At 37.5% G+C, this 20,505-nt stretch overlaps 1 protein-coding gene across 3 annotated transcripts in view; it reads right to left on the reverse strand.

The window, feature by feature from the left end:
- Nucleotides 1–9,793: 9,793 nt before the first annotated feature.
- The window catches only part of NDC80 (NDC80 kinetochore complex component), a 54,546-nt gene continuing 43,834 nt past the window's right edge, over nucleotides 9,794–20,505 (reverse strand). For all 3 annotated transcript variants that reach the window (XM_027577309.2, XM_027577308.2, XM_027577310.2), the window contains 4 exons: nucleotides 18,244–18,336; nucleotides 16,881–17,011; nucleotides 14,924–15,026; nucleotides 9,794–10,267 (listed from right to left, as the gene is read on the reverse strand). In XM_027577309.2, coding sequence (XP_027433110.1) covers nucleotides 10,130–10,267; nucleotides 14,924–15,026; nucleotides 16,881–17,011; nucleotides 18,244–18,336 — 465 coding nt within the window. In that variant the 3' untranslated portion in view covers nucleotides 9,794–10,129. The remainder of the gene's footprint in view (nucleotides 10,268–14,923; nucleotides 15,027–16,880; nucleotides 17,012–18,243; nucleotides 18,337–20,505) is intronic.

Genomic DNA, 20,505 nt, shown 5'->3' on the forward strand with positions numbered 1-20,505 from the left:
ATTGTCTGAAAGAAGATTCACTGCATTTGCTGCATGAGGTGACTCAGAAGTATACATTTGCCTCACCTCCTGCTGGCCTCATGAAACTGGAATAAACCTTTGAAAGAAAGTTATCATTGAAGGTTGTATCTATTATTAGCACTGGATTGTAGAATTTGCTGCTGACTTTGATGTTGTATTCAAGTTAAGTGTTCCCTTGCATATGTTTAAAACCCTGCATATGTCTTTGATTTAAATCCTTAGTACATGTGGCTTAGTCACTTTCTAACTAAGGTGAAAGAACAGGTTTATAGAAGAGAAATCCATTGGCTTGGTGAGAATTTGCAAGACCATCAATTTCTTGATATGTGTGGAGTATTAATGCGTAAGAACTGACTATTCCAGGATTTCTCTAGAGGCTGGCAAGAGTTCTTGGACCACTTGTTATTTCTGTCTTGCTAGTCTTATAGGGTTGGCAAAGTCCAAGCCTTCTCACTCAGTTTCCTTTCTTGCCTGATATTTCCCTGCCAGAACATGGTGGGTCATTACTTGCTTTGAATTGGAAAAGGTTTTGCATTTACACCTGTAAATTTATTCATTGTTTTAATCTATGTCATTCTCCAGGGGCCATCTCTGAGAGAGCCAGACTGGTGAATTAAATGGAGATATGATAGTGAATCCTTCACCACCTTTGAATCCTTCAGGTCTTTAATGGTGGCATTAATGTCTGCCATCCACCCTGGTATATGATGTTATTTTTATTTACTATCTTGGCGAAGCTGGTAGTTTCAGCAGTTTCCATATGGCTTTCCACACTATTATAGCTTTTATGCTTGCATATTGGGGTTGTGGGCTATACTCCAAATCCCAAATATACCAATTTCAGTTATGTACTTGGGGGTTGAGGAAATGACCTTTGGGTGGGTCCATAGACCCAATGGGTATATGATGAGCCAGATTTTAGCCAGGACTCCATTAATTAGTCCTTGTAGGCCCAACTCTCATAGAGGGGGCATCTGTGTTGGTGCTTTTGGTTAATGTTAACTCAGATCCTGTGTCAAATAGTCCTAAAACAGTTTGGTTAGTCTTCTTCTCACACTGTACAATCACTTAAGTAAGTGGCTATGGGTCTCTTTGGGGGAAGGACTGGGGAAATCATCACTGTATACATTTTTTTTTAAAAGATTTTATTTATTTATTTGACAGAGAGTGTGAGAAAGGGAACACAAGCAGGGGGAGTGGGAGAGGGGGAAGCAGGCTTGCTGCAGAGCAGGGAGCCTGATGTGGGGCTCGATCCCAGGGCCCTGGGATCATGACCTGAGCCGAAGGCAGATGCTTAATGACTCAGCCACCCAGGGGCCCCTCATCACTGTAAACATTTGCCATGATGGTTGCTAGGTCCTTCCTTCTAGAGACTCAGCTACCTCTTCAGTCAACGGGATTCAGATCTGAAAATGGCCCAGATCTGGGAACTGAGCATGGGATTATGACTTTTTATAGGGATATGACCACCCTTAGCCCCCTGCTCTAGTATTCTTGCTTTTTGTTGATTGTAGAAGTTAAAAAAACCATACTTGTTCAATTTCACTGTTAACCTAAAACTACTCTAAAAAATAGTCTATCAATTAAAAAAAAATTACCCCCTCCTTGGTATATTTCTCTGGACTTTATTATCACAGAGAGTAGGAGAGTATAGTTCTGTCTTACTCTTTTGCCCCTAGGGATGCCATCTCTATTAACCACCTCCACAACTTCTTCAGATTAAGCCCCTTCAACCACTTTTCTGACCTTGTCCATCATTGTGGGCAGCTTCCTGGCCTTTGTTACTTTAGAGCTCCATTATCCCCATGGATGTTCATGAGCTCAGCGCTATGCTTGCCTCTTCCTCTGTCAACCCAGTCTATAGAAGAGCTACCACTGAACTTTCTAGTGATACTGCTGCCCTTCTCACCAGGACATTCCTTGTGGCCTTCATGCATGGGTTGTCCTCAAGGTCCTCCTCTGAAACTTTGGGGGCTCTTCTGGCTTTACGTTGTGTATTACACAGCATTCTCACTTCACTCAGCCTTTCTATTTCTTCTGCTACTCTCTGCAAGAGCAACCGAGGCACTTCCACTTGGCTGAGAATTAGGCATCATCTTATCCAGCCTCCTCATCCATGAGTTTACCACATCTGCTGGGGTCCTTTCCAGGGTATTAAATTCCATAATCTGAAAAAGTGTCCCTAAGCCAATTCTTGCTTATTGAACCTATGTATTAAGCACCTGTGTGGTATTGGAGTGGAACTGGAGATATTGATATGAAGTCATGGTTTGTAATATATTAATACAGATAGAACTATATAGATATGTATATGTATATGAATACTTATATTTTCTTTTTGGGGGGTTTCCTTTCTTTAATTTAAATTCAATTAATTAACATATAGCATATTATTAGTTTCAGAGGTAGAGTTCAGTGATTCATCAGTTGTGTAGAACACCCAGTGCTCATTCCATCAGGTGCGCCCCTTAATGCCCATCACCCAGTTACTCCATCCCCACACCCACCACCCCTCCAGCAACACTGTTTGTTTCCTATAGTTAAGAGTATCTTATGGTTTGTCTCCCTCTCTGTTTTCATCTTATTTTATTTTTCACAGGTTTGTTTCTTTTACTAACCAGAATCATGCCATATGTATTGTCCTTTGATGTGCTTGTTAGAGATGTTCTCAGCCTAGCACACTCCTTTTATCCATTGTATATTCCACAGAATTAGTGTCACTGTTTGGGTTGCTTCATTCTGCTATTATAATTATGCCCACTTTTGTGCACAAACTTGAGCAAAGGGGCTGGAATTTGAGGGGAAGAATGCCAGTTTGAGCCCTTGGCAATCTGAGGTGAAGGCGTGTTGACTTGGCATTGAGCAGGTGGCAGGCCCTGCATGCTGACTCAGGCAGGAGGGCGGCTGGACTGTGAATTTGGGACCCACAGACCGATGGCATAGTGTGTGACAGGGATGTGGCTGGTTTTGCGTCTAACTTTTGTTTTTCTTGGAAACTCTATCTCTCCTTCTATTCTAAATGAAAGCCTTGCTGGATAGAGTATTCTACGCTGTAGATTTTTTCTTTTTAGCAGTTGGAATTGATCATGCCGCTCTCTTCTGGCCTGTAGAGTTTCTGCTGAAAAACCCACTGATAGCCTTGTGGGGTTTCCCCTATATGTAACTGCTTTCCTTTCTCTTGCTGCTTTTAAAATTCTCTCTTTATCACTACTTTATCATCTTACTTACTTGTGTCTTGGTGCAGACCTCTTTGGGTTGGTTTTGTTGGGGGCTCTCTGTGCCTCCTGGATCTGGATTTCTCAGTTCTTCCCCAGATTCAGGAAGTTTTCAGCTATTATTTCTTCAGACAAATCTTCTGCTCCCTTTTTTCACTCTTCTCCTTCTGGGATCCCTATGATGTGACTGTTATGCTTGACAGTGTCGCTGAGTTCTCTGGGTCTATTCTCATTTTGCATATTTTTTCCCCCTCTCATCTGCTCAGCTTGATTACTTTCTATTACTCTGTCCTCCAGGTGGCTGATCTGTTCTTCTACTTCCTCTTGTTTGCCATTTATTCCAGGTGGTCTATTTTTATTTCCATTTAGTGAGTCCAATAGCTCTAATTGGTTCTTTTTTATGTCTCCTATCTCTTGGTGGAAGGTCTCATGGAGGTTCTGCACTCTTTTCTCAAGTCCAGTGAGTATCTTTATGAGCATTACTTTAAATTCTCTATCAGACATATTACTTATCTCCATTTTGCTTAGGTCTCCTGCTCTGATTGTGTTCTGCTCTTTCATTTGGGACATATTCCTGTTTCCTCATTCTGTCTATTGCTGTGTCTGTTTCTCTGTGTTAAGCACCTGTGTGGTACTGGCGTGGAACTGGAGATATTGATATGAACTCATGGTTTGTAATATATTAATGCAGATAGAACTATATAGATATGTGTATGTATATAGATACTTATATTTTCTTTTTGGGGGGATTTCCTTTTTTTAATTTAAATTCAATTAATTAACATATAGCATATTATTAGTTTCAGAGGTAGAGTGCAGTGATTCATCAGTCAGCTATGTCTCCCACACTTGAAGGTAGTGGCTTTATGAAGAAGACATGCAGCGCAATGTCTCCTTTTCACAGGAAAATGGTGCTTCAGGGGGTCTCCTATGTGTGTTGCTACAGGGGTCTCCTACCATTATGGCTGGGATGTATTTGCCTTCAGTCCAGCCTGTGATGGCTCTCTGCTTGTTGTGGGCAGAGTCTGGTGCCTCTGGTGTTAGTGGGCTAGTCCGGGGCTACCTTGGGCTTGAGTTGAGTCAGACCAGGTGTTTGCCAGAGATGAAGTAGTACCAAACTGCTGGCACTTTCCCTGTGTTGTCCCTTGAGAAGCTTTTGTTGGTATGTGGGGCCTGTGGTCGGACCAGCTGCCTGGCCCCAGCCCACTGGTGGGGTCAGAGTCAGACTGGTGTGTGGTTATCTTCCCCTCTCCCTAGAGCAGGACTCACTTTGGAGTGGTGCTGGCCCTTGTCTGGGCTGCACGCACACTGCCAGGTTTGTGGCACCGCTTTGATGGGATCTTGCCAAGAGCGATCGGAGGGGGTGGATCTGCTTCACTGTGGCCTCTTGTCTATGCAGAGTCTGTTCTGCCAGTTTTCGGGTTGCTTTCTGGGTTATTTATGCCGATGTGGGTGCTCTCTAGGCCATCACGTGGCAAGGGGTAAGCACAGGGTCTTCCTACTCTGCCATCTTCCCAGCAGCCTCTCAATACTTATATTTTCTAGCTCTGTCCCTGGGGAAGGCCTGGAAGCATTGGCACGTTAGGAGCAATGAACACATACAGTGCTCAGGTTTTGGTTTCCAAATATTATTGTCCATTAAAAGGGACCAGTCATCCTTGGAGAACTGGCCAATTCCAGGGATTGAGCAGGGAAAGTAAAGACTGGGCCTGAAATATTGGATTGTGCCAGAAAGCAAGTAAATACTCAAAGAATGACAGAAATGTCAAAAAGGATAGAGAAGTCAGCCTGAAGGGGGCTCCCACTCGTCAAATCTGGGACAATTTAAACATCAAAATAAATGATAGATATAGATTATAACCCATTGATTAATATAAGAATCCATGGGTCCATACTGATATAAATAAATAGGAGAGAAGGGAAAGTTCTTTCTTAGAGTAGAATGCCAAGTGATTAGTGTAGAAGTAATGAATAATAGAATTAGAAGTTAAAAATCACTTTGCACCTAAAAATTTCTAGAATTAGAAATTTAAAAATCACTTAATGTATAGCAGGGCATTTATAGTTAACAATACTGTATTGTATATTTGAAAGCCGTTTAGGGTGTACATCTTAAAAGTTCTCATCACAAGAAAAATGTGTAAATGTGTGATGAATGTTAATTAGACTTATTGTGGTGATCATTTTGCAATATACACAAATACTAAATCATTATGTTGTACACCTGAAACTAATATGTCAATTATTTCTCAATAAAAAAATCATTGTTTTGGCAACTATCACAGTAATAATTCATTCAAGAGACATAGATGTTAAAACTAGTAGGTGAAAGCTAAATGATAAATATTTACATAGTCCCAAAGTAGCCTCCCCACCTTTTTTTTTTTTTTTTTTACAGAAGGAGGGAGAGAGAGAATTGGGGGAGGGGCAAGGGAGAGGGAGAGAGAGAATCTCTGCCCAGTGCAGAGCCTGACGTGGGGCTCCGTCTCACACCCCTGAGATCATGACCTTAGCCGAAATCAAGAGTGGGACGCTTAACCGACTGAGCCACTCCTCCTCCTCACTTCTTAATTACAAAGGGGAAAATCGTAACTTTGCACATACTAAAAAAATCAAGTGATTAAATTACATTAATGGTACCAATAAACATCATGTACCTTTTGATGCAATTTACTGAAAACAATGTAACATCATTTCTGTGGTGTCCTGCAAGAAACATATCCTATCTGTGAGAATAAATTAAGCAAAAATTAAGGAACAGCCTATAAGTTGACTGGACTCTTCAAAAATGCCAAGATCATGAAAGTCAAAGATGTAATGACCAGCTCTTCCAGCATAAAGGAGAGTAAATAGATTTGACAATTATTGGTAGTGTGATCCTGGAATGGATCCTTGACTAGGGAAAAAATCTTATTTTTTTTTAAATTTTTAAATTATTTATTTATTTATTTGACAGAGAGAGACACAGCGAGAGAGGGAACACAAGCAGGTGGGGAGTGGGAGAGGGAGAAGCAGACTCCCCGCGGAGCAGGGAGCCCGATGTGGAGCTCGATCCCAAGACCCTGGGATCATGACCTGAGCCGAAGGCAGAGCTTAACGACTGAGCCACCCAGGCGCCCTGGAAAAAAATCCTGATAAAGGACATTTGGCAAAATTCGAGTACATTCTGTAGATTAGGTACTAATGTACCAATATGAATTTTGTTTTTGATAATTGTCTTTTTTTAATTTATTTATTTGAGAGAGTGAGCGAGAGAGAACACGAGCCAAGGGGGTGGGGGGGAGAAGAGCAGAGGGAGGAGGAGCAGACTCCCCCCTGAGCAGGGAGCCCTACATGGGGCTCGATTGGAGCTCTGGGATCATGACCTGAGCCGAAGGCAGATGCTTAACTTACTGAGCCACCCAGGTGCCCCTGTTTTTGATAACTGTCTTATGGTTGTCTAAGAGATTGTCATTGTTTTTAGGAAATATAGACTGAAATATTTAGAGGTAAAGCGGTATCACATCTGCAACTTACAAGTGAGTTAAGATAGATTTAAAAAAAGGTTAAAAAGAGAGGGGAAAAATGATAAATATAGTAAAATATTAGCTAGGGAATTTGTGTGAAGGGGTTATTTGTATTAGTAACATTGAAAGCGAGGTAGAATAACGAAGAGATTAAAATAATTGGGAAAAGATTGAGTTAATCAAACACAGAGTCAAATATAAGACAATAAAAGATAACTGATATCCCTAAATGGAACTGAAAACTGATAACAATCTACGACAAAAAGTTGGAATGAGAGGAAGTTACATGAAGGCAGGTTTTGGCCAATATAAGATAGAACTTCCTGGCAAGTAGCATTGCTCAACCATGAGCTGCTTTGAAATAATTAGCAATTTGGAATACTCCCTGGAAGTATTCAGAACTAGGTAAGCCATCTACCAAAAATGCCAAGGTTGGTATTCCTTATTGATTGAGAGCTTGAACTGTATATCTAAAGCCTTTTCTGACTCTAGGATTCTTGGAATTTTTAACTGGAATAATATCTACCTCAGTGGTGTTAGTTCTGAAGATAAGCATGTCCTTAGGAATTCAGAAGAAAACTGTAGAGTGAGGTAAAAAATGTTGAGTGAAAAGTTTACTGCAAATTTACTGATCACTCTTGTCTCTTGAACATGTTCTAGGTTGTGCTTAGGCAGTCATTTTGTTTGAACTTAGTATGTCTTTTCTGTCATTTCTAAAGTCACTATTAGGGATACCTGGGTGGCTCAGTTGTTTAAGCATCTGCCTTTGGCTCAGGTCATGATCCCAGGGTCCTGGGATTGAGTCCCGCATCAGGCTCCTTGCTCAGCGGGAGGCCTGCTTCTCCCTCTCCCACTCACCCTGCTTGTGTTCCCTCTCTCGCTGTCGCTCTCTCTCTCTGGCAAAAAAATAAAATCTTAAAAAAAATAAAGTCACTATTAAATAGTATTATACTATGAATAATACTTAACTAGTGGTGACTTTTAAAGTAGTACATCTCAAATTTTAATGTACTTACGAATAACTTGGGGATCTTTTAAAGATTCAGGTTTGGATTCTGATTTTGATTCAGTAGTCAAGCCCATTAAACTTCTAGAATAAAATATAGATGAAAATCATAGTGATGCTGGCAAAGATTCCTTGAAAACTTCACAAAATGCAGAAAAGTCTAAAAGAAGCAATAAATTGGGCTTCTTTTAATAAGAAACAATCCAGTAAAAATATGGGCCGATATTTGAAAAGACACTTCACCATGAAGATACGTGGCTGACAAATAAGCACATGACAAAATGCTTAACGTTAGGGAAGTGCAAATTAATATCACAACAGGATAGAACCACACCCCCTTAGGATGGCTAAAATTAAAATGACTGACCATACCACATGTGGGTGAGGATGTGGAGCAACTGGAAATCTCATACATTGCAGGTAGGAACATATGGTACCATCACTTTAGAAAACATTATCTAAATTTCATAAAAGTCAAATATGCACCTACCCTGTATGAACTAGCCAGTCCAATCCTAGGTATTTACCCAAGAGAAATGAAAGCATATGTCCATACAAACACTTGTACATGAATGCTGATGACTTTATTTGTAAGGCAAAAACTAAAGAATCTAAATGTCCATCAACAGGTGAATGGATAAACAAACTCAGTATATTCATATAATGAACACTAGTCCGCAAAAAGGAATGAGCTACTGATATTCAATGCAATGTGGACCTCAAAATAATCTTGGATCTCAAAATATTCTGAAAGAAGCCATACAAGCGTACATACTATTCTACTAATTTGTAATAACAGAAAGGAGATCAGTATGTGCCTGGGGATAGATGGGCAAGTGTCAGGGGAAAGAGACAAGATTGCAAAGGGCCACAAGGAAACTTTTAGTGGTGATGGATATATTCATCAGTTTGATTGTGATTTTATAGCTGTATATGGATGTCAAAACTTACGAAAAATTTATATACGTATAGTTTATGTCAATACACTATAAAAGGTTCAGATTCTGATGCAGGAGGTTTGGGTGGGGCCAAGAGTCTGTGTTTTTAACTAAAACATGAACTCCCTGGTGATGCTAATGCTGCTGTTTCCATAGCACACTTTGAGGGGCCAAGTTCTGAGTTGTCTTTGTCATAAACAGATGTCATTTGAGTGCACAATAGATACATATGGCTGGTACCATACTGGATAGTGCAGATAAAATATTTCCATCACTGAAGAAAGTTCTGTTGGATGTTAATGGCCAAGATTCTTGAGTACATTGTCAACTATTAATCTTGTCCTATTATCTCCTAACTATAACCTGTTTTTTGTCCATCCCACCCTCTCAGGCTGCATGCTGTCCTTTCATAAAGCTTTGGTGGAATTCCATTTTGGGTTTTTATATTGTTTCATTTTATCATGTTCTTCATTTTGACTTGCATGAGTTGTAGTAACTTTGAATAGAAAGTTCAACTAGGGGCAGGTATCAGCTGAATGTGAGGAGCTTCCTAACAATTTAGACCAAATAATCTTATGTTCTAACATGACTTCCTCACCATCCAGAAAATTCCTATTTTAGAGCTCCTGTGGCTGGCTGTACAGTCAGGATTGTGTACTGTTACAAAGTAAGTTCCTGTGTGACTTCTACCCCTACAAAGAGGTGTGACCAGAGGTAAATCAGAACATTTCTAGAAATGAATTCTCATCTCTAAAATGAGGGGATTGAACTATTTTATTATTTCTTCTGATTTTCACATTCCATATTCTTCTGCTCATTTCAGAGTAATGGTGGCATGAAGCCAGAAAGAAATTTAGCTTCTTGGCTCTGAATAAGAAATGAGTTGGACTACATTTTTTAAAGATCCCCAACCTTTGTATAGCTTATACCAGGGATTGGCAAACTTTGTGTAAAGAGCCAGATAGTACACATTTTTGGCTCTGCAGCCACATGGTCTCTGTCGCATATAATAAACATTGCCACTATAGTGTGAAAGCAGTCATAGATGATATATCAATGATTGGAAGTGACTACATTTGGCCCACAGTTTATTGATTCCTGGTTTAGATCAAAATAACTATCTTCTAACCATCTGAAGTTAGGTTGAGAAATCAAGGGAAAACACACTTTGTTGATATAATTTTATGAACTCTGGATACATAATATAACTAGACTTTCACATCTGAAGATAACAAAAAAAGTTATCATAATTTCAGGTTATACATACTTTAATGAACTAGATTTATAAAAGATATAAAAATATTTTACAGGCTTGGGAAGATATGGTCATAAGACTTCATTGTAAGGAGGGGTATAAGATATGTTAGAGATTTTTCAAACCTACAGAGGACATTTAACAATTTGCACTGTTAATAAAGTTCTTGCTTAATCAATATTTTATCTTCATTCATCAGAAGGCTTAATTAGAGCAGCTTTCTTCTTATACTTGTCTCCAATCTCTCTAATATTTTCCAAGAGATCTTCAGACACGCATTCTTCATATTCTCTATCAACTTTAGCAATCTGCTCCTCAAGATATTTCTAGTGAAAACAATGAGCAATTGTTAATGAAAAAACATTAATTTCTTTTAAAAAGTTTAATTGTGAAATATACAAACAAGTGGTAACATTTATAAGTACAGGGAATTTAAGGGATACTCTTAAATCCCTTTTTGTGCCCTTTCCTAATCATATCCCCATTTTTCTTCTCAGAGCTAACCACTCTCCTCAATGATGTTTTGCTTTTCTTTATACTTTTACCCCCCCACCCCACACTGATATGTATGTACGTATCTCTAAACAATATAGTTTAGTGGTACCTGGTTTTAACATTCATATTTACTGAATGATATTAAATATAATACTCTATGACTTTTTTCCACTCAGTATTTTGATTCATTGATGTTAATGCAGAGAGTTGGTTTATTCATGTACTGCCAAATAGTTTCCTATTGCATGAATATATCAATATTTATTTATCCATTTTATTATTAATGAATTTTAGTTTATTTCCAGGTGTGGTAGGCTGAATAGCAGCCTCCTCAAAGATGTCCATGGCCTAATCCCCAGAACCTGTGAATACATTATCTTACAGGGCAAAGGAACTTGACAGATGTGATTAAGGAGTTTGAGAAAAGGAGATCATTCTGCATTGTCTTGGTGGGTCCAATGTAATCACAAGGGTCCTGGTAAGAGGGAATCAGCAATGTGAGTCAGAGAGAGAAAATGTAAGGACAGAAGAGAGGTCAGAGGGGATTAGAAGATGCTGTGCTGTTGGCTTTGAAGATGAAGAGGCTACAAACCAAGGCGGGTAGGCGGTTCTATAAAAGGGAAAAGACAAAGAAATTCCATCCTAGAGTCTCTAGAAAGATTGTAGTCTGGGAGGCCCATTTTATACTCCTGACCTCCAGATATATAAGGAAATAAATGTGTTGCTTTAAGCCATTAAGTTGGTGGTAATTTGTTATAGCAGTAACAGGAAATTAATATACTGGGTTATGTTTTTTACTATTTCAATTACACTGTAACAAATTTCAACATACTAGATGGCTTAAGGCAACAGAAATTTATTTTCTCACAGTTTTAGAGGCTTGAAGTCCAAAATCAAGATACTGACAGGGCCACTTTCTCTGAAGGCTCTAGGGAAGAATCCTTCCTTACCTCTTACCAGCTTTTAGCAGTTCGAGGGCAATCCTAGCTGACAGCTGTGTCACTCTAATTTCTGCCTCCATCTTCACACGGACTCTTTTTTTTTAAAAGATTTTATTTATTTATTTGAGAGAGAGAGAGAGACAGAGAGCACGAGAGGGAAGAGGGTCAGAGGGAGAAGCAGACCCCCCCACTGAGCAGGGAGCCCGATGTGGGACTCGATCCCGGGACTCCAGGATCATGACCTGAGCTGAAGGCAGTTGCTCAACCAACTGAGCCACCCAGGCGCCCCTTCACATGGACTCTTAATAAGGATACCGGTCCCTAGATTGAGGACCCACCTTAATCTAGTATGACCTCATCTTAGCTAATGACATCCACAAAGACCTTATTTTCAAATAAGGTCACATGATGAGATTCTGGATACACATGAATTTTGAGAGGATACTATTCAACCTAGTACATTACTCCAGCACACAGTGTAAACATTTAATTAAATACCTAGAATGGAATTGCACCATTTTATTAGGGATTGCCAAATTGTTTTCTAAAATTGTTAACATCAATTTACAACCCCTGCAGTATAAATGAAAACTTGCATTTCTCCACGTTCTTGCTGGCATTTTGTATTCTCAAACTTTAATTTTTTTGCCAATTTCCTGAGGGTGGGAAGTGGTAGATCTTTTCCTGTTTATTGGTCACCTTAGCTTTCTGTGAAATTCCAATTCAAGTCTTTTGCCCACCTTCTGTACTTATTTTCCAGAGGTCATTATATATCTGCATGCTATCAGTTGTTTTAAAAAATATCATCTACTGTTCTGTGGCTTGTCTTTCCACTTTTTTTTTTTCTAAGATTTCATTTATTTATTTTGAGAGAAAGCGATGTGGGGGAGGGGCAGAGGGAGAGGGAGAAGCAGACTCCCCGATAAGCAGGGAGCTGGATGCGGGGCTGATCACAGGACCCTGGGATCACAACCTGAGCCGAAGGTAGAAGCTTAACCAACTGAACCACCTAGGTGCCCCTCTGTCTTTTGATGTAGAGATCTTAATTTTAACAAAGCTGAATTTATAATTTCTTTTGTGGTTTTAACTTGTGTCTAATTTAAGAACTCCTTTACAACTCCTGAGGTGTAAAGACAGTGTCTATAATTTTTCTAAAAGTTAAAAATTTAGTCTCACATTGGGGTGCCTGGGTGGCTTGGTCAGTTAAGTGTCTGACTCTTGATTTCAGCTCAGGTCATGACCTCAGGGTTGTGGGATCGAACCCCACATCGGACTCTGTACTGGGAGTGGAGCCTGCTTAAAATTCTCTCTCCCTATTCCCCTGCCCCTCTCCCCAGCCCTCATTCTTTAAAAAAAAAAAATTTAGCCTCACATTAATTTCTTAATCCATCTTGAAGTGATTTTTGTCTAGGTAGGAATCCCAACTCCATTAATTGAACAATTCATTTTACCCCACTAGTCTGTAACACAACCTCTCTTATAAATTAGTTTCCTGTCTATGCTCATCCATCTTTTTCTGGACTCTGAAACAGAGCTTGGTTTATATGCATCAGTACTACAATGGGTTCGTTATTGCAGCTTTTTAATAATTTCTTAACATCTAAACAGACAAAAAAGATTTTGTGCCCTTCAAGGAGGTAGGAGTCTGGAACAGGAGTCAGCCACCTTTTCCTATAAAGGGCCAAATAACAAATATTTTAGGTTTTGTAAGCCAAATGGCCTTTGTTGCAACTGCTCAACCCTGCCAGTGTAGTGGGAATGCAACCATAAAGAGTATGGAAGTGAATGAAGTATCTGTGTTCCAATAAAACTTTATTTACAAAAGCAGCCCGTGGGCACAATTTGGTCTTTGGGCTGTAGTTTGCTGTCTCCTAGTCTAGACTATCAAGCCACATAGAGGACCTGCATGGGGCTCCAACCAGGAACTGCTCAAAGAAAAGTTTTAGCTCAGAGGAAAAAAATCCCATCTAAAGATACCATTAGATCCACAGTCATCTGTTTATTCTAGTCTAATTTTATCACTTGTAAAATTTCCCCACATCAGGTTTTAAAGATGATTGGTTGACTTAGGGACTCCTTCCATAGTTTACTGGCTAATTGTGAATTTTACATAGTGCAAAGTAAGTGCTCTGTAAATGCAGTCTGATCTTGAACAACAATGAACTAAATAGAAAGCAAAAGTAATAATCATTAGGGTTTCAAATCTAACTTCATGTTAACGGATTAAAACTTTAACAGTTGTGGTTACCTTTCACATAAATCCCTCATGATAAATCACTATTGGATTAACACTGAGGTCAAACTAATTGTTACAGATAATAGAGAGAGATGCAAAGGATGTTGGCAATGATTTAGTACAACCCTCTCATTATACAGATGAAGAAAGTGAAGACCAAAAGAAGCAAAATGATACATATAAACAGACTTTCTCAATTTGAGCCAACCATCATAGATTGTGAATGAATTTTCCTCTTATGCATTTATTATACGTCATCCCTGAGAGAACAAGAAAGTAATTACTCATATAATTATCTGGTCTGTCATTCAAATTAACAATACTGGTTGAAAAAGAATCTATGAAAGGTTATAGAGCCACTAAGTGGGGAGAATCCAGGTTTTCTGATGTAGGATCCAGCATATTTTCTTAGTTCTTTTCACCAAGCAGTGAAGAACACTGGCAAACAAGAAAATGCAGTTCACTATCTTTCAGGAGAAAGGAGGGGAGGGGAAGTAGGATATCACATGCTCTGTTTTCAATAAATGGAAGCCTAACAAATGAGTTTTTTTTCTCTTAAACCATTCACAATTGGAAATATAAAATTATCACCTAATAGACTACCCAGGAATTTTATTTTATTTTTTTAAAGATTTTATTTATTTATTTGACAGAGAGAGACACAGCGAGAGAGAGGGATCACAAGCAGGGGGAGAGGGAGAAGTGGACTTCCCACGGAGCAGGGAGCGCAATGCGGGGCTCGATCCCAGGACCATGACCTGATCATGACCTGAGCCAAAGGCAAGACGCTTTAACGACTGAGCCACCCAGGCGCCACTATCCAGGAATTTTAAAGTTTAGCAATTTATCTTGGCTTCTAGGCTCCCTACAGCAGGTTGGAAGAATAGTATTGTTGAACTTTTAAGCTATGCTTCATGTTTCATTTAAGTACTTTATTCTATATTTTATCAGTACTTTACATGAAATTAACGGAAAGGAAAAATATTTGTCTTAACACATGCTCTTTCATCTTAATCTTAATTAAATCTTAAATGTGTTGATGTTTTCAGTATGTAGAATGTGGCCTGGCACATCATTATATACTACTGATATAATAAATACCATTATACGTTGTTTATGTGAACAAAACAGATTGCTTTATGAAATGCAGATGCTCCTTTCACACCACTAAAAAGGACTCTTCTGGTAACTTTTTACTATAACATATTTTCCATAGATATAAAATTTATCATTTAATTTCTGTAGAAACAAAACAGAAATATAGTTTTAAAAAGCTTTATTAGAATGTAGGAAAGACCTCATACACTTACCTCCACAGACCCTACATGTGTAGCAACCATCTCTAAAAGACGCTGCAAGTTATTTCCCACTTTTCGTCGTTCTTCAGTTGTGGTTTGCACAACTAGCTGGTATCTGTAGAATAAAAACTCTTGTTTGAGTTATCTATGAAAAAACCTAATGCATCAGTTCTAGTTAGCTCACTTCTCCTTTTCATATTCAATAAAACCAGACTGTGCTTGGTATTTGTGCTGTTTGCTTCTCAACCATTAAAACAGAAAAACATTTCAAAGATCTTTTGCAAGCAACAGAACAAAACAGCACCAAAACCTTGTGCTTTAACATATAAAACTTGGGAGCAAATGGTCTTGATTGAGTCTCCAAAAGGACTGTAAACTTACATGCTTTCAGGGAGAAGGCATTCAATACATTTGAATAGGGGAGTGGGAGTCTCACTTTTAGGCATGTAAATTCAAATTAAAAACAGACTGCAGCCAAAAAAAAAAAAAAAATGCTTCGCTGAGTTTTTTATCCCTAAACTACAAATAAGCAAATGAAGAGGTGTGAATTTTCTTAAGGGGTGTACTTCTAACCTCGAAGTCAGATTTTTTTTAGTTGAGGGCCACTTAATTAAGACTTCTAAAAAAAGAGCCTATGGATTAACTATTCAGTATATTGACTTTCTATAGGTTTCATGAGAAAATTATATACACAAAGGCAGACTACTCTTTAAAAAAGGGACGTCACTATTTAGTTACTGTTAATACACAATGTGGCTAAAACTCTTCCAATATAAGTTGTAAAATAATAAGGGAAAGCAAGAAGGAAAACTTGACAACGAAGAACTAAGAAATGTAACATATACAGTTAGTTCTGCTGTTTGTTTGGAAATACGTATTTGTTCCAGTTGGGTTGATATATTATGCAGCAATTTGACCATAATGCAAAAATTTGTATCTGTTTATGCCATCTCTTTCCTTTTTTTAAAAGTTTATTTATTTATTTTTTTTAGTAATCTCTACACCCAATGTGGGGCTGGAACTCACAATCCTGAGATCAAGAGTTGCATGCTATTAAAAAAAGAAAAAAGTTGCATGTTTTTCCAACTGAGTCAACAGGTGTCCTTATGCCATTTTCTTCTTGAGAAACACTAGGTGAATGCAGAAAACTGCACTCAGCTGAATCCAGATGCAAAGGAATACACAAAACATATAAACACACACCTCAAATGTGTACCAGCTCCCTCAGTTCATTGCATTATGTGATGAGTCACATGCATCCACATCTGGTATTAAAACTTTCCATCTGATTTCAGATAATCCTCCTTCCACCTCATCTCAATAATTTACAAGCTGCAACCCTTTGAATGCCCCTTTCCTCAGGCAAACTTCAGGTCTCTTTAAGATAAAGTGTCATATTTATCATAGTAATTATGTATTTCTCAACCATTTAACATGTGTACAATTGTGCTAACATTTTAGTTAGGTTCCCATCTTTTGTTTATGTATGTCACCGACAGAGATCTTAAGTGTTGTGCCCAATCCCAATTTTACTATAAGTCCTGATTTTTTACTGCATGATTTTGCAGTGTGGTGATTATTATGAGGGCACATACAGTGTTACAGTAGAATGACCATATAATTTATAGTATATAGTTTACTATATAATTTCTAGAAAGTATAAATATCTTAAAAATAGTAACAAACAGCCAAAGTATTTCAATTGAAAATTTTATGCTGTTTTCAGGGTTTAAAAGCCGCTCATTAATTAGATGTAAAAATTAATGATTTCTTAGGGGGCAAGAGCTATAATAGAAGCAGAATATGTTTAGGAACAGTATTTCAAGTTACAAGCTCTTTTTGTTACTTCTTCTTCCCCAAATAGCTCTATAATATAAATTAAAGCTAATAAACATAGATTTAGTTTTACAGAAATGTTAAATAATTAATCTGAAAATAAACATTATAAATCTTGGTTACATGAACTTACTCTCGCTGAATAGTGTCTAATTCATTCATAGCTTCACTGAGGCCCTCGTTAACAGCACTCTCCAGCAGATGTTTGTGTTTCTCCAAGGACTCCAGCTCACTGGCACATTTTTTGTCCTCTTCTTCAGCTTCCTATCAAGATAAGGGCATGGTTATGGTTTTTGAAGTTTATGTTCCGTATATTCCATATACTACACTACTCCATATACTAAATATACTCCACAACCCATATATATGTAACACATTAAAAAAAAAAAATCAGGTTGCATCATCATTTGTATTCTCAGAATGTGTACTGTTTTACATGTAAGAGATTTTAAAATGCTCCTTTGGGAATTTTATACTGTAAACCTAAATATGACCTTCTCAATAGGCCTATACAGAATTCATTCAGCAGTATTTTCAAGTATGTACTATAGGAAACCTTAGGATACTGATTTAAATATTTCCTATGATCATCAAGAGGCCTTTTATATATGCAAAAATGTGGGTAACTTTCACACTACCTTTATTTCACATACGTATTCATTATGCACAGGCAAAGGAGCCCAAAGTCATCAACTCCTAGGTTTCTTAAGATGAAATATGAAAGCCTTTCACTGAAGTGCTTTAAAAGGAAAAATGCAAGTACTGTCATGGACAACACATGAAAGAACAAAAATGATTACCAAATGCCTCATACTTCACATGTAGATCTTATTACTGTGGTGTATTTTCTAAAATTTTCTCACTGCTTAACAAAATGTACAGGCCCTAAATACACTACAAGGCCAAGAGAAAGTTTTCAATTCCTAATACTTTGTTGGTGTAACTAAGTAAAAAATATTATGACTAAAATTTTCACCTAAGTTATATAAGTGGTAATGAACAGTCATCTGAGTGCTTCCCTAAGTAAAATGCTGGCCACAGGTGGATGGATTAGAGGTGGTGGGAAATCAATCCTATTATTTTACCCACATTCCATATTTCATATAAATGATCTTTGGAATTTGGCCAAGATAGTCAGTTTACAATTAATCTTTATAGGCAATCATATAACGAAGCCTTATTTGAGGTTTATGCTTTACGAGTGCTTAACACTAAATTTCTATAAAAGGTAGAAGAGATTACATTTAAAACATGTTTTGGTCTTACAAGGATACAGAATCTCATATGCAAGTCTAAAATATTAATGGAACAGTAAACGTGTTCTAGTGTGAAACAGCCCAATTCCAGGAAAAAAATCCTGGAAAAAAAACTCCTTCTAATAAACTTCAGAAGATTAGACTAAACTTAAACACAAGTTATAGGATATAGCTTAAAGATTTAGTTAGATGTCAGAACAGGTCAAAGTTCATGTACACAAACTGTGGCAAAGTTCTTACCTTCACTTTTTGTTGGTAAAGATCATCCAGCTTTTGAACTTCTTCTTTCAGAGTTCTTACACCTCTCCTGCTTTCTGTTATCATTGTATTTAACTTGGAGAATAAAACTTTGGTTGAGAAATCATAACCATACATCAAAAACATTTTAGTTATAAAACTTTCATATTACTGACTGACCATGTTATTTCCAAAAGAATCCTTTTGGATTCTCACCTATCATTTGTTCCCAGAATTTATTATTCCCCAGAGAGGAGTTAAATAAAAACAAACACACAAAAAACCTATTATTTTTTAAATGTACAATACTTAAATGCAGAGTGGCATTTGATAGGAATCAAAAATCTGGCTTAATTCTCAGTAAAAGAAGGATCGAGTAACTTTTCCATTAGTTGCTGTGGGAGTATTTTTAAGCTCTCATATATATTACATAAATATTACATGTATTATATACAGTCTTAACATTTTTATATTAATTTATTAATACATATAAGTTGTTTTTGCCCTCTAGTTTTGAAGTCTAGCTTTACTTAGATTTGATCTATTTTATTAGTTATCTAGCTCTCCATTTGTTTGTTTACTTTCTAAGATGTTAAAGAGAAGTTTTCATATTGATTTTACTGGATGTTTGCTAACTGGTTATTAGTCAATGCATTCTTCCAAAGAGTAATAACCACATTTAATCTTATTAAAGTCTGAGCTTTAAGATCTGTTGAAACCAAAACTAAAGAAAAAAAGTGTTTCCAAAGTTCATTTCCTGCCAACAAGTGCTAATACAGCCAATACCAGTTGATACCAGTAATTAATATGGAATGTTTTCCAGCTAGACCAAGAAGATATTTGCTGTAGGAAATAGAAAATAGCAAAAGGTATATATAAGCTGGATCTTTCTTTAAAAGGATGATTCAACACATATATGAAGTTGCAAAAAAATTACATATACATATTTTTGAGAAAAATTTAGTGAAGCAATTGTTATTTGGTATATGATAGGATGGTAAAATGACTATATATTTATTAGATAAACTTGCATATACTTCTCATTCAATTATCAAAAGTCTCTTTGTAAGGGACATTCCTTTCCTATTTTACAAATGAGAAGAGTTGGCTAGAATGAATGCTATTCACTTAGGATCACGCAGCAAGCATATGCCCAGAACTCCAACCTAGATGTTCTAACTCCAAGGACTTTTTCTACACCACCTGACTTTCAAGTTATTTAAAGACTAGAGGGGCGCCTGGGTGGCTCAGTTGGTTAAGCATCCGACTCTTGATTTCAGCTCAGGTCATGATCCCAGGGTCGTGGGACTGAGTCCTGTGTTTGGCATGGAGCCTGCTTAAGATTCTCTTTCTCCTCTCCCTCTAGAGTTACGAAAGCTATTCTTTAGCAGGAAACATTTTTCTCTACCCTTAAGGTTCTTTTGGCTGGTCTAAGAATTAAAGTGACATGAGACTGATTAACAGGAGAAAATCAAATTTAATTTTGTATGTATGGGGAATCCACAAAGACATGAGATTCTAAAGACAAGCAAAATGAAGTATATTTGTCATCCTGAACTAAAGATAAGGGGGTAGGGGTCTGGGATTTCAAGAAAAGGAAAGCAATTCATAGGAAGATGGAAGAGTAAATGTTTGGTAAACAAATGTTTGCTGGGCCACACAGACACAAATGGGACATAGAGAGGAGTTTTAAGAAAGAGACTGCTAAAGTTCCTCCCTGTCTAACATCACTAGTTTATATTATACTGTAGTTAGCTATGGTGATAGCTCCCTTCTGGGAGGAGGTCCTTTAAATTCTTTTAGGCAGTTAGGGGTTAGGTGGAGATCAATGTTTCTTCCTGAGTTTTTTGGGTCTTGAATATTTTCAGTTCTAAATAAGCTGCATGCCAAAGTGGCACATCTTGGGGTGATTCGCCCTTGACCCCTACACTATAAACTTCCAGTCTAAAGATATGTGACTTCTGAAGTAAGTGCTAAGTTAAACAAGTTGTTTCATTAAATTTACTTGCAGTAAGACCACTGGATACCCAAATAATCAGAACTTCCACTAGGAAGTCACATTTGCTCAAAATCATGTTTACTTAATCTCTGAGCAGCTTCTAACTTTCATGTGAGCTTTACTAAAGTTTCACCAATTAAACATTCCCCCCTCCCCGACCCCATTACAAAAATATAATTTCCATTGTGATAAACATGGGAAAAATTAAGGAAAATAACAATTACTAGTAATTCTATAATCCCAAAGAACTGCTATTAATATTTGGT

Source organism: Zalophus californianus, chromosome 14 (assembly GCF_009762305.2).
Source record: "Zalophus californianus isolate mZalCal1 chromosome 14, mZalCal1.pri.v2, whole genome shotgun sequence".
In the NCBI taxonomy this organism is placed as follows: Eukaryota; Metazoa; Chordata; class Mammalia; order Carnivora; family Otariidae; genus Zalophus; species Zalophus californianus.